At 44.1% G+C, this 15,000-nt stretch overlaps 1 protein-coding gene across 5 annotated transcripts in view; it reads left to right on the top strand.

Annotated features, from left to right (window-relative positions):
* FRMPD4 (FERM and PDZ domain containing 4) overlaps nt 1–15,000 on the top strand; it is a 1,001,692-nt gene that overhangs the window by 926,902 nt on the left and 59,790 nt on the right. For all 5 annotated transcript variants that reach the window (XM_029604343.1, XM_029604344.1, XM_029604342.1 and 2 more), the window contains one exon: nt 7,002–7,128. In XM_029604343.1, the coding sequence (XP_029460203.1) occupies nt 7,002–7,128 (127 nt within the window). The remainder of the gene's footprint in view (nt 1–7,001; nt 7,129–15,000) is intronic.

Below are 15,000 nucleotides of genomic sequence, written 5' to 3'. Positions count from 1 at the left end.
TATTTCATTGTTAAAACTTCTTTACAAATGACTAGGCTCATCTCTTGGTAGTAGCAGTGCAGGCAACGACCCAACCTCCGATCAGAGAGGTGGGCTACAAAAATCACCTGTGCTTTATTTTGCTGTAGAAATGTTTCCATTTCTAAAAATTATTTCATAAAATGTACTAGTAACTTAGGCCTAGATTCATGAAACTGCTGTAAATTCCCTGGAAATATGGCACGTTCGCAGCTGCTATTTTAAAAAAGGGGCGTGGTTAGGCAAAGTTCTTAAATACTGCATCGCATAGGTAAATTGCGTAGCCCACGGGAAAATCCTGTGCCGCGGGACAAAGTATCACAGTGTGCGATGCTCATCCAAACGGGGAAAATACGCACAGAACTGGCCAGGACCCGCTGAGTGGGTTTTAAAAGCTGACCGAGTACGCGTATCTCCCACTGTGTGCACATGTGGAAAGGTCTAGAAAAATAGGTGGGGCATAGGAATGTGGGGAGGCCAATAGATGTGCGCGTATATATTACTGCCCAGGCACGTGCTGGGGTCCCCTGCCTCGTAACTTTACTACTATGGATGGTGCGTACGTCATAAAAGAAAAAATGTAGGATAGACAGCGGGCTTTTACGGGTTAACAGGGGGAAGGGAAGTCCTTTGCTTCACCTGGGCAAACTGGGAACAAACTGGGCAAACTGGCAATGGTGTTGGCATGTGTCCCTTTTAGTTTAAAACTTTAAATTAACCAAAATAACAACAAACGCAAACCTTCAGAGTGCAGTGTCTCTTGTGCACGCCAAAGGCTATTCAGAAAAACAATTATTTTCAATAATCACCTTCTCGTTTCCTCTCAAACCTCCCCCTCTCCCCTTGCAGCCCAGAACACATCCATGTGAACCCCTATCCCATCCTTAAAATACCCCCACTTGCATGGTGGAAGTGGGATTTATGCGCAACTGTGCATGTCCATTTCACATAGGGCACACGTTATGCCATGCGTGCATATAATCCAAAGGCCGCAACCAATATAACGTAGGCATGTATATGTGCATATGGTATAACATAGGCGGAAAATGTGTACATGTGTGCCCTATTTGAAATGGACATGCACATGTGCACACAAATCCCGCTTCCATCGTGTAAATGGGCCAGTGAAGCAGCCAGCAATCCACTACTAGTATCTTCCCCCTAACATCGAAGATTTAGGAAGGCAGGGCAGGGAAAAAACGAAGGGGTTTTTTTGGCTCAGCAGGGCTGTATAGATGTGTGTCAGAAAAGCCCTCGTTTTATTGCTCAGATAATAGCAGTGATAATTGGCCGCTATGGCATAATATAAACTGTTTTTCCCCTCTACTGCACAAAAAAAGCTGTACTTAAATCCAATGTTAAATCCCGCGTTAGTGTGTGATTTGTTTCCGCAAAGTGTGATAGGAGTCCGTCATTTGCATAATTTTCTAGCTTTTGCATACTCATAATCTTATTTGCATACAAATGTGCAACACGTTATAGATCGCACATTTATTACACGTTAGAGCCCCTTTTATCGCACCATAAAGCCCAGCACGGTTTGATGAATGACCCTGTTAGAGAGCCCAATGAATTAATTAACCTGTGTATTTTTTTTTTGTAGAAATGGGCCCTTAAATTAAAATGCACATCAGTGTTGCAGGCAAATAGAGTTTATACAAAATCACGGACTTTATCTCAAACATTTTTAATGATATCTACTAGTGAAGTTTTACATACAATTTGGCATTTGTGAAATTTTTGCAAAAAAATGTATCTATGTGAACACTGTGTTACATGATTTTGCTGCTTATTAGGCTATTTTGCATAGATTTTGCATTGCAAAGCTAACTTTCACACAAAACTCAAGCATTTTCAGTGTGCTATTTTTCACAAATGTTATTTTGTGTGTGTTTTGTTCCTTTTCATGCAAAAATGTGATTGCAAATTACAATGCAGTTTGACGTCCATTTTTTGGAGTTGATGTAGTAAAGACATATTAGAAAAGCTTGTCCATTTCAAGCTTTGAATTTGTGTCAGCATTATATTTAAATTACTTTAATAGATATATTCATTAAAAGGTCGATATTCAAAGGCATTGACCTGAATCACTTTTGAGTTTTGGTGGCATTTATCTGGAAAAAACTTATCTGGATAAATAAGAGGCACTGGAGGTGGAGTTGGTTATTTGGCTCTCAAGACGTATCCAACAGCCCGGTTAAAGTTATCCAGGAAAGTGTTATTACCTTAATATTAAACTTGCTATATTAAAATAAAACCAGTTAAGTAGCAATGCCAAGTACAAAAAAAATAGAGCAGCCTGCCAGCCCAGTACCTCGACCCTCACCCCAGTGAATCCAGTGTCAGCCCTTTGCAGCTGATTCTGCAGTCTCTCCCGAGCACCCAAAATTAATAACAAAATGTTGTGAGCCTATAGCCCTGAAAAGACTCCAGAAGGTCACCCTCTGCCCTTCTCCCAACGCACGTCAACCCAACTCGATCCCTCCCACCCCATCCAGAGCCCTCCAAAGCCTGAACAATTATTGGGAGCACAAAACAATTGTCCAGCTCTCAGCATGTGTTGCTCTGACAGCAATGTTGGTACTGTAAGCTATTAGCATTGCTGTCAGCAGGGACGGTTCTATAATGAGGCAGGGTGAGGCGGCCGCTTCAGGTGGCAGATTTTTGAGGTGGCAAAAAAAAAATGCCACTCTCAGAACGCCGCTGTGGCGTCTCCCTCACATTGCCTGCCCCTGCTGCGACTGCCTCACACTCATACCTGGAACTCTCCGGATTTGGCCCAGAGACTCCAGAATTCTGAACGAATTGCCAGGTCTCCAGGCCACTACCCGAAAACTCTGGCTGCCCTGCTGCAGAAGGCCAGGAGGGAAAGGGCCTGGAGCAACACGGGCTTGAAGAAGGAGGAGCATCAGCACCCGTACCCCCGGAGGAAAATGTGAAGCCCCGTGCTGCGCGCAAGAAAGACTAGCAGGAGCGTCGCCCTCCTCCGCTGGGAACAAGAAACTGAAGACGCAGGGGGAGGAGCAACAGTGTTGAGCCGTGCGCTGAAAATAAAACAAGGGCAGAGCGGGCCGACGCTACTGGAGGAGGAGGAAGTGGAGCACATGTCCCGTGGTCCTGGGGAAAGAGGAGGCTCCTGTGGCTAATGAGAATCGAGGTGAGATGAGACAATGAGAGCCCATCTGTGTATGAAAGAGGGAGAGAAGTGAATGAGTGTGTATGGGTGTGTGTGGAAAAGAGAGAGAGAGGAGGGCAGAGGGAGGAGGGGGGGGCAGTGGGTGAGCACCATCTCATCCCTCGCCTCAGGCAGCAGATTGCCTTGAGCCGCCCCTGGCTATCAGAGTATTGCTTTTCAAGTCTATAGACCCACTATGGTTTGCTACTATTTTGGAGGTCTCAGCGGAGAGGAGGGATCAGCCGCAAAGGGCCCGACATTGGTTTCACTGGAGTGGAGATAGGGATTAGGCTGGCAGGCCAGCTTATTTTGTGTGGTTTTTTTTTTCTTGGCATCTCATCATGGGGGGCAAAAGTTCCCATGCAGCAGACTGGTACATTTTACAAATGATGGGCTCAAACCTGGAGCACTAGTGAGCACTTTGGGCTCCACTAGTCCGCTATGGAAACAGAGGTTCTGGCCTGGGAAGAGGCTCTGAGGTGGGGCAGGATGTGGGGGAGGGGCCAGGACAAGATACATATTTTTTTTTTATCTTTTCTCTCGAAACCTCCAGGGCCGATCGGGTGCTTTACAATATGGTGGCCCCAGGCTGTGGGGCTCCCATGACGTAATCTCAGCCATGGTATTTACTGCTGAGCAGAATTCAGTAAGCTGCAGTTTTCCCAACCAGGAAAAAAATACTGCAGCTCAGTATACCTCTTAGTCTGTAAGCCCTCTGAGGGCACAGAAATACCTACAGTAACTGAATGCAATCCACTTTGAAGTGGCCGATCAGTCCTGAAAAGTGGAACATAAATAAAACATAAAGTGTCATCACTGATTCCCCCCAAACCCTCATCAAATATTTCAGTTCCACTACTTGGCTACCTAAAAACATTTGAGATACCACATGGGAAATGAATATTGTGGTATTTTTCTTTTTTTTCACTAAACATATAGGTCAAATAATATGGCATGTCAGATCACAAATCTATTTAGGGCATCAGAAGAATCTGTACAGGAAAATGTTCTGAGAAGAAATGCAAACTTTATGCAATAAGAAAATAAATATGCTCGTGACGAGTTTCCATTTCACAATTTTCCTGAAAACTCATATCTCTGACTGATCTCACTTTCCCCAGGCCATTGTGGAAGTCAAATAGTTTTCTGTCTGTTGAAATTAACTATATCCCATCCCAATATACTAAGGAAAAAGGACAATATTTAGAAGTTATATATGTAAACCTTTTTCATAGAATTTAAAGATTTTTTTTGAATGTAAAAAGATCTTCCAACTGAATATACCCAAGTGCAAGTTAAGGTCTGTCCACCTATATATAGAGTATCCCCTATTGATAAATCCTTTCCTGGGAGCTCCTCACTTGTCCTCTTAGCCAGGTCAGTTAGAGCCCAGAAAAAAGCTTGAAAGCCAGTCCAGTGGCTCAGTGGCAATGCTGCCATGACTGGGAGCTGCATCAAACCACAGTAGTGCTCTAATACGTGTTAAACATTGCATATCATGCGATAGAACACTATTGTTGTGACTTTCTTTGCATGTGATTTGCATACATGAATAATGCCAATGCATGCAAAGAAGGTCTTTAATGGGCAATCTGATGCAAATATTTTGTCGTGGTCAACCAAGAAAGTTGGTCAGCTGCGATAAAATAACACCATCTTTTTAATTTTTGGTAAATGTAGCGTTAGAGCCCCGGCACCCTAGCACAAGTATCAAGGCTCTCTCGCATTACATTTACCGGGCTTCCAAAAGGAAAAAAATAATCTCACGGCCAAATGGGTGGTTGAATAGGGTTCAGAGCTGTCCTCTGTCTCAACCCATGGCCACCACATGGTTGGAATCCTAAAACATTTGATTATTGGTCTTTGGGAGGGAGGATGTCGGGGGAACAGGTCACTATTATAATTTATGTTCTTTGTGGGGACCAGGGTCTTCACCGCATGCTTACATTGTAACTTTTTTGTTTTTTTACTTTGGGGCAGTCAGGACTGCCTTGAGAGGCAGCTCCAGGTTGAGATGGGGGTCAGCATCAACCTCCCCATTTTGGTGGCACATTTTTTTGGGGGGAGCCAGCAGTCCTATGAGATTGGGGCCGCATTGCATTAAAGGGCTGCTGGGCACATTCTTTTGTCCCACAATGTTTGGCAGTGAGACAAAAGAACACGCCATAGAGCTGCAAAGTATTTTTGGGAGGGGGAATGGCCCCACTATCATGGTGACACCCCTCCCATGCTAAAACATTGCGATTTAGTGGCTCTCAGCCTGTGTCAGCTGGAGTTGGGTATGCTGCCAAGGCAGCATTCACACTTCCTGGAGGAGGGGAGCATCGTGATCATTAATAAGGGCAGCAACTAGTGGATGGATTTAGGGCCCATGTTTTCAGGGTTCCAGAAGGGACCCTGTCACAAAGTGAGGGTAGTGAGCCCTTGGATCGTTGTTACATTGTGTGAGCATAAGATAGGCCTTAACAGGCGGCAGCTGATACGCCAAAGATGAGATATTCTACCTGACTAGCCACCTCCCCTTTGGGTTGAGCCCACAGGTTTTGTGGCTGGCAGGGCTTTCCAGGCCGGATAGGGGTAAACAAAGTTCATGGCTGGGCTGAGGTTGAGGCAACAAGAGGTCAGGCCAGGGGGAGAAACACTACAGGATAGACAGAAGAGGGCAAGGCTGGAACAAGATAGGGCAAGAACACAGAGAAACACACTAGGAACAAAGCAGGAACAAAACCAGGAGCAAGGCAGGAAGACACAGGGATAAACCAGGAACAAAACAGGAACACACAGTAGCAACGAACAAGCAGGATACCTGTTGTGAAGGCACTGGAAAGTGGCTCTGAGCTTCTTTTATATGAGACAGGATGTGACATCACCTGCACGTGTCACAGGAAGTCAAGCCAGCAGGCCCTATAAAAGAGGCTCAAGAGCTGCAGGAAGTTCAGCCATGTTCCTGGGATGCAGCACAATGATGAAAGCTATGCCAGAATGCTTCAGACTAGAGATGAGGGGTGTTACAGGCCCTGTGGCATGCTCCAGGCTTCATAAGCATTGCTGCAATTACCAGGCTAGGAACATTAAAATTGGGGAAGAATCCCTGGGAAGTTACAAATGAAAGCTCATCATATTAGGATCCCAGCATTGGTTTCAATTGAGCTAGATGTGAAAAAAGAAAAGATGCATGAGAAATGAGAGAAAACTGATAGTTGCCACAACAGCAGCCGATCATATCGGAAAACCATATGGGAAAACATCTTAAAATAAGACCATGGAAGTAATAGCTTCTTTTTCTTTACACTGGTGGGTGGGGACATGGGGGGAGGCAAGGGGTTGATTTTGGCTTTCAAAAACACTAAAACTAAAAAAAAATGTAACCAAAGCCTTGATAATCACTGGCTGTGTGCTGATCATTGCCCCTTGTTAAGATACATGACTCCACAGAAAAATGAGAACTAAAAAAGCACTTTCAATTCTGTTGTTTCAGTAATTAGTATTGTGTTTCCTGTTTCATTCCATCTTCTCTTGCTGATGTTGTAGCTTTTATGCCAGCAGGATATATTTCAAGCCTTAAAACAAGCCTCAAGCATCAGAAGCACTTAATTATGATATCAAAGTATGCAGCTTTAAAGAAATGATGCAAAAATACCTGTGACCCTTCACGGCAGGAGATAAGAAGCAGCAATATTGTTGCTTTAATGAGCTTCTTACACATTCTGGAGTTCGTTGGCACAGGCATGCTTCCTGGCTTGCATTTAGTTTGAGATATATAATCGAAGTTGGAATGTGAAATTATAGATGTGTTTTCTTATTGCAGAAAAGAATGGGGATTAGAGACTTTCCTTCCATCTGCTGTGCTACAAAGCATGAAAGAAAAGAACATAAAGAAAGCACTTTCACACCTTGTCAAAGCAAATCAAAATCTTGTCCCTCCAGGCAAAAAGGTAATGTCTTTATATCCAAACAGAAAATATATGACAAGCAGAGAGGATAAGAAAGACAAAAATCATGTAAAGGAAATCTTTATAAAACAGTCCTTTTGGATAAATACTAGTAATACTCATTGTTTTTATAAGTGCTACTGGACAAATCTAGTATTGTTGTACAAGTATAATAAGTCCCTGTCCAAAAGAGTTTATAATCTAAGTGGGAACCTGGAAGATAAAGTGTCTTGCCCAAGGACACAAAGAGTGTTAGTGGGAGAAGTGGGATTTGGATGCTGACCTTCCTGCTTCTGAACTTACTGATCTAATAATTAGGTCACGCATTCTCCCATGAGCCCCACAGAATGATGCATAGCTGTAAGTTCTATGAAATGGGACTTATGGACCTAAGATGGATATATGATAGAGAATATCATATCTCAACGGTACTAATACTGCCCAAGAAGCAAGCATTTATCAGTGATAAAGGAAGCTCTAGAACAAGAAGTCATGGCATTTTGTCAAAAGAGCTAGACTCGGGAGTAACATAAATAACTTTTTCAAAGAAAGGGTGATGGATATATGGAACAGCTTCCCAGAGGAGGTGATGAAAGCTAAAACAGTAACAGAATTCAAGGAAGCACAGGGATAAGCACAGAGGATCCTTTGATGCGAGGATGTAGGGTTAAAGCCTGAGACAGGGTAGGCTCTGTGTTATTGCATTGGGAACAGGCAGAGCCGTTCCCAATGCAATAACACAGAGCTTCTAATTTGTGAATACCTCCTGTACTGTAGAATTTATAACCACTGTAAACGAGTAAAGTGTCTTGATATACAGTTTGTTCTAGTTGCCTGATTATTGCTTTCCAATGAGAGCCTCATCGGCAATAATTCCTTTTGTGTTCATGAAAACATTAGTCATAATGAGGATGTCGGATAGGAAGACAGCTGTAATAACATTTTCGAGGGATTCCGCTGCACAATAATTTAGCAATTAATAACCACCTGATAGGAAGTACCGTAATATTCTAAAACCAAACAGTAAATTAGGAGATATTAAAAGAAGCAATCTTTAACCTCAAACTGAAATCATACAAATGAAGCTATGTATGTTTATGTATTATGATGCTCCTTATGAGAAAGCCTCTCCCTCACCACACTGCAAATCACCATCTATTGTGCACCTCCACTTTGCTCCTCATTCAGGGAGGTTGGAAATGAGATGTGCCCTTGAAGAATCTTGTCATATATATAGGACTGACTCCATTGAGTCATTTCCATGAGTAACATAAACTGAATTGCTAGGGATTAGATATTGGTTACTTAAGTCACATGTTAAAAGCCAATGAATTGGCTATGCATTTCCACTGGGGACTTGGAAGGGGATTTGTGATTTTATTTTTAATCTGTTAGACAAAAATTTAGAATGTCATAGCTAAATTGACAACAGGAGTTCTGGAATGAATATGGGATGTTTTACGTTAGTGGGCAGAAAGAAAACATTTCAAAGCCTCAGGAAACACACAACATATTTATTTATTTATTTATTTATTTATTTATTTATTTAAAATATTTTTAGCCCATCTGTAGTAACTAGATTACTATACCTTCTGCATCTTGCCTAAGTACTCTCTTGAAACTGTTAAGCCACATACTAGGCACATGCAGGGAAAAAAATATATTTTTTATTTTATTTTTCAGGGTGTTTCCTTTGGCTATCATTTTGTTTAATGTTTATTTCATTTCTGTACTGTGCAGAAACAAAATAAATATTTAAAAAAAAAACCCTAAAGAAAACCCAAAAAATTTGAAACAGGGCCACCCCAGGACCCCCTGTACCACACCTTTCCCACCCCCCAAAATTTTCCAGGGATAGGAAACTCCCTAGCCCCTACTTACTTACCCTATCCGTGGGAGGGTCACATCAACATGGTGGGCCTGAGGCTGAGGCCCAAGCCTGGCCCAGACAGGCTGGGTACAAGGTCTCCGGATATCATCTTCTGTTGATGACCTGTTCAAAATGATGCCCTCCACTTGAAGGATGCACTAAAATGACATCTCTCCAGCACCTTCCTCCTGAGCGGAGGGTACCATTTTTATGTACAGGGGTTCATTTTAACAGCTGTATATCAAAATGACACCCTCTGCTCAGGAGAAAGGCACTAAAGAGGTGTTTCTCCAGCATGTCCTTCAAGTGGAAGGCTTCGTTTTGAAGAGGATGTTAACAGAAGATGATGTCATGAGTCTTAGTTCCCAGGCTCAGGACCTGGACATGGGCCGAGGCCCTAACAATGGGACCTGATCTCCGGGACGGGCTCTGGCATTGGTCCTGGGCCTGGCCCAGGCCCTAGGCCAAGGCCTCAGCGTCTGGCCTGGGCTTAGGCCAATGCATTTATGATGGGTCTAGGCCTCGCCTTTGTGTTGGGCCTAGGCCTCAGCAACTGGACCATGCTGTTGCGTTTGCTGCCCGTGGTCAGGCCCACGAGCGGCTCCCTCACCCCTGACACCGTGCTCTTTGGTTTCGCACTCCTGTGCCGCTGCCGGCTAAGACTGTGCCCCACTGTCTTGTGCGGCTCAAGCCGCTGCCAATGCTGGCAATTCTTTGCGGCTAGGTGCCACCGGTGCTCTTGTCATCTTTGTGGCCTGGTTCACTACCGTCGATGTTCCACTTCTGCGCGGCGCCTCCCTAGGTGCACATGTGTGTCTCTATTCTGAATTTAAAGGATCCATGGCAGGAAAATCCCCATGGCCTTGACACTCCAGCAGCCCTATAAAAGGGCTCTTCAGTCTTCTTTCTTGGCCATTGCAAGGATCTTCATGGTCGTTCATGGTGTCTTGGTCCTTCAAGGATTTCTGTGGTCACATTCCTGTCTTGATGGTCTCCATGTTGCCTGTTCCATGTTCCTGGTCTCTTGTCAGTTCCTCATCTAAGTCTTCGCCGCATCCAGGTCATCACCTCACCCAAGTCTTCTGAGACTTTGCCTTGTCCAAGTCTTGCCTCGACCAAATCTGAGTATTTAGAGCCCTGCACTCAAATCCTGCATCTAGCATGGACCGTGACCAACCCACTGCAGGCTGTATAGGTCATGCTGCTACCCAAGTCCTGGGACCAAGTCTTCCAAGTCTATTGAGTCCTGTCTCTTATCTCCAGAAATCCATCCAAGTTCCAAGCATGCCTGTGAAGTGCTTCATGACCAGCCCACAGGGGGCTGTGTAAGGCACCTCTTAGCACAAGGCCTGCTTCCAAGTCCATCTTCGCTGGGTCTAGTCTTCTTTTGTCCATCCTTGTTTTTAAAGTTTCATGTTTCAAGTTCCAAGTCAATTCTCATGTTCCAAGTTCCTAGTCTTGTTCCTAGTGCCGGTCTTGTGGAGCTTGTCCAGCCAGTGGATCTCCTAGTTCCTCATCTCAAGCCATGTTCCTCATCTCAAGTCATGTTTCTTGTTTCCAAGTGTTTTTCTTTCTGTCAAGCTATGTTCCTCGTTCCAAGTTAAGTTCCAAGTCTTCAGTACCTTCGTCTAACTTCCAAGTCATGTCCATGTTTTCTGTCCTCGACCTCTGTCTGTCCTGAAGCATAGGCTGTTCCCAAGCAGCAGGTCCAAAAGGGCTTTTGAGTGGCCGGAGGGCTATCCCAGAGACCAGAACTGTGTTATTGGGTCTCATGTTTGATACGTGCAAGTTCAGCATAGGCCTGATTGAGTTACATTCCAAGTACAGCACGTGCCTGGATACGCTCGCCTCCCATGATGTGTACCTCAGAGCCTCACCCTGAGGTTGTGCTGTGATCCAAGGGTTCACTCTCTCAAGCAAGTGACCACATTCCCACACTCAACAGGTTGCGAAGGCCATGAGCTCGGTGAACATGTCCCTGCGACAGGCCTATGATCCCTGGACTTTTGCATCTTGTTCCATGTCAAGAATTTCAAGTGAGCCATGTTTGCTTCTGAAATATTTTTTTTTTTACGACCCACAGGAGGCACCTGTATCCAAATTTCGTTTCAAGTTCCTCAGTCCATTCCTGGAATTTTTCTATGACCCGCAGCAGGCGTCTGCATCTGTTCCTGGCTTTCCTTATAATCTGCAGTAGGTGCCTAAACCCAGGTTTGCCCAAGTTGTTCAATGTATCCAAGCCTTATGGTTCTCTCTCCACCTTGTCTGCCTACAACCCGCATGAGGTGCCTGCTTCCAATCCTCGCTCAAGTTCTGCAGTTGATTCAAGATTTTTTGTTTTCTTCACAGCTTCAGCTTCTGCTTTCTACATCCTTGGCTCAGCTTCCACTCATGCTTCAAGCTACCAATTCTGTCCCAAGCTTTCAGCTATGTCATCACTTAAGCCTTTGGCTTGTTTCAACCTTTCAACAATACTCGTCTTTTGCCCTACATTGCACAAGCCATCAATTTTGTTCTAAGTCATCAGCCTTGTCTGGCCAGTTTCCAGCTCCTGGATATGGGATACAATGACAGCAGCTTCTCTGGATATTTCCTATCACCTGCAGCAAAAGGACCAAGAATAGAAATGCCACCTTAATTGGAAAAGTAATTACCGATTGTCAAGAAGCCGATGTGGAAGGAACTATTTCCAACCTTAAAGAATATATGGGATGGTTATTTTAAAATTGCCATGCTCTATTAACATTCTCCTGCTTAGGGCTCAAATAAAATCTGTTAGTAACATTCTGGGGATCTCTTCGTCAATTTCTGACTCCTCTTCGGAAGAGCTTTTGGTCAGTATCCTTACCAATGAGCATATCAGAGGATGTCTTTCCACCTTCATCACCTGCCTCTTGATTTCCTTGGGGGAAGGGTTGCACCTCACAGTATAGCTGTCCTAGGTCATTGTATTCGACCACCATCTGAGATTCCATGCCTTCTGTTTAGCCCATCGTCTCCTTAGTCAGATGGTCTGCCACCAGCCAAGAGAACTTGCCTACTAAAAATAAAGACTTTGGAATTTCTACTTCTGCCAGAAAACATTATAAGAGCAAGTACTGACTATGAGATTATGAAACTTTGATTTGAGTTGTAGCAGAATGAGTCAGTTATTTTAAGGAAAAACTATGAGAAGGTGACTGGTCTCTAGAGTTCACATTCTACATCTAGTTGCTGAACTCTGTCCTTGCAAAATCGTTTGATCCCATCGAGAATTAAGATCACATCAAGAATTAAGATCAGCTCAAGTGTCTCCACTGGAAAGGATGCAAGTATCTATAGTCACCCTATGATTGATGGGAAATAGATGCAAAAACTAATAAAGGGATGTTTATGTTAAGCTGCTACTGGTTGACATACCATTCTTCAGCAACCTGAGAATAATGACTCTTATTCAGGTCAATTCCATTGGTGTCATAGAAACGAAAGAGAAGCTATTTTCAGCCTTTCTTCTCTCTCCTGTTAAGTTTCAATTACAACCAAGATCCCCTCTTGATTATGAGCCTGATCAAACCTATGGATCCCGAAATTGAGAATTAAGTTCATCTCCAAGCCTCAAGCTTCAGGTCCTGCATCAACTGTTTGTGGTGTATGCTCTATGGTTCCAGGCCACAGTCAGTAGAACTTTAACAGGCCATGGAAGTATCTCCATGCTACAAGAGCAGCCAAGTTTTATTGTTGTGCTCCTAAGTTCTTCAAATCAATCATCTCTCTTGTGGCGGTAGCCGCAGCTAAGCAATATATGAGTAGTAGCTATTACTTGGCTTCCAACCAAATAGTCTCCAGTGCCATTGGTATTTCAAGAGTCAACTTGTTTGGAATTCTGAGGTCTAGCTTACTTATCTATCAAGGTTCCAAGCATTAGTAGCAATAAAAGGTTCAAAAGAATAAATCTTATTCTGTTTGACCCCTGTCATTGCCATTTTGATGAAAGGACAATAATTTCAATTTGATCCATGCTTATTTTACAATCAAGAGAGAAACTAAGGAATTGGACTAGTATTCCTGGATGTTAGGTTATTCTGCAACCTCAGTTATATTTTAATTCAAGCTTCTGCCATGTCTTCGGCTAAGCATTTAGCTTTTGTCTTGCCCAAGTATCTTGTCTACATCTTATGTATTGAATACATCACTTCAGACCCCAAATCAAGGAATCTCCAGCTCCTATCTTCGGATCCTTGATTCCCCTGCTGTTATAAAGGATGTACCTTTGTCTCCTCTGCAGCTCTGAGGAGAAGATACTGTTGTGTTTGCCACCCATGGCCAGTCCCGCAAGTGGCTCATTCACCCTCAGCACCATACTGCGCAGTTTCACACTCCTGTGCCAACGTCGCAGGCCAAATCTGTGTCACGCTGTCTTATGTGGATTGAGCCACTGCCCTCTCTTCATGGCTGGATGCCGTTGCACTGTCTTCATTTTTGTGGTCAGGTTCTCCACCACCGATGTTCCACTTCTGTGCAGTGCCTCCCTAAGCCGTACCCTTGTCTCTACTCTACATTTAAAGGTCAAACGGCGGTAAAAGCCCCGCGGCCATCCCCGATTACATCATTGCCTTGTTTCTCCAGCAGCACTATGAAAGAGCTCTTTAGTATTTCTCCTGGCTTTCGCAAGGATCTTCATGGTCATCCATTTTGTCTTCATCCTTCAAGGTCTTCCATGGTCATGCTCCTGTCTTGATGATTTCCATGTGGCCTGTTCCATGTTCCTGGTCTCTCATCAGTTCCTAGTCCAAGTCTGTGCCTCGTCCAAATCTTCTGAGTCTTCACCTTGACAAAGTCTCTGAGTCTTTGGAGTCCTGCATCTAGCATGGACTGTGACCAGCCCACGGCAGGCTGTGTAGGTTGCACTGCTACCCAAGTCCTGGGGCCAAGTCTTCCAAGTCTATGGAGTCCTGTTTCTCATTTCCAGAATGTCAGTCCAAATCTCAAAGTTCCATATGTGCCTGCAAAGTGGTCCGTGACCAGCCCACAGAGGGCTGTGTAGGGCACAAGTCCAAAGTCCTACAGGTGTGCCTTTGTCATGGTCCACAGCTAGCCCATGGGCTATGTAGGGCACCTCATAGCACAAGGCCTGCTTCCAAGTCCAACTTCATTGGGTCAAGTCCTTGGAGCCCAAACTTGTTTTTAAAGTATCTTATTCCAAGTTCCTAGTCTTGTTCCTAGCTCCAGTCTCGTGGAGCTTGTCCAGCCAGTAGATCTCCTAGTTCCTTGTCTCAAGCCTGTTCCTCATCTCAAACCATGTTCCTTGACTCAAATCATGTTTCTTCTTTCCAAGTGTTGTTCCTTCTGTCAAGCTATGTTCCTTGTTCTGAGTAATGTTCCTCATTTCCAAGTAATGTTCCTCATTCCAAGTCTTCAGTACCTTCATCTAAGTTTCAAGTCATGTCCATGTTTTCCGTCTTCAACCTCTGTCTGTCCTGAAGCACAGACCATTCCCAAGCGGCGGGTCCAAAAGGGCTTTTGAGTGGCCGGAGGGTTATCCCAGAGACCAGCACTGTGTTGTTGGGTTTCACTGTGTGTACAGGTTCAGCGGAGGACTGAGTGAGCTACGTTCCAAGCCAAATTTACATTCCAAGTCCAGTCCTTGCCTGGATACACTTGCCTCCTGTGGTGTGTACCTTGGAACCTTGCTCTGAGGTTATGCCATGGTCAAAGGACTCACTCTATCGAGCAAGCAACCACATTCCCGTGCTTGCAACACATGCTTTAGGCTAGCTGCTTCATTGGGACCCCCCACGGATACAGTAAATCTGGGCCCTGAAGATTCCTGGCCCCAGAAATGTTTGGAGAGAGGTCCAAGGGTTTTATTCCCTCTTCTTTTTAAAAAAACAAACAAAAAAAAAACCAAGGAAGTCTCATTGGTATTTCTATCATTTCATATTGAAAACATTATAAAACAAAATAGGAAATGTTTCATTTCCAATTTTTTTCTAATGCACCTCCCTAGCACATACCAGATGGTAACT

Source organism: Rhinatrema bivittatum, chromosome 5 (assembly GCF_901001135.1).
Source record: "Rhinatrema bivittatum chromosome 5, aRhiBiv1.1, whole genome shotgun sequence".
Taxonomy (NCBI): Eukaryota; Metazoa; Chordata; class Amphibia; order Gymnophiona; family Rhinatrematidae; genus Rhinatrema; species Rhinatrema bivittatum.
The sequence above is the reverse complement of the archived record's forward strand: the minus strand, read 5'-3'. Positions and strand labels throughout refer to the sequence as shown.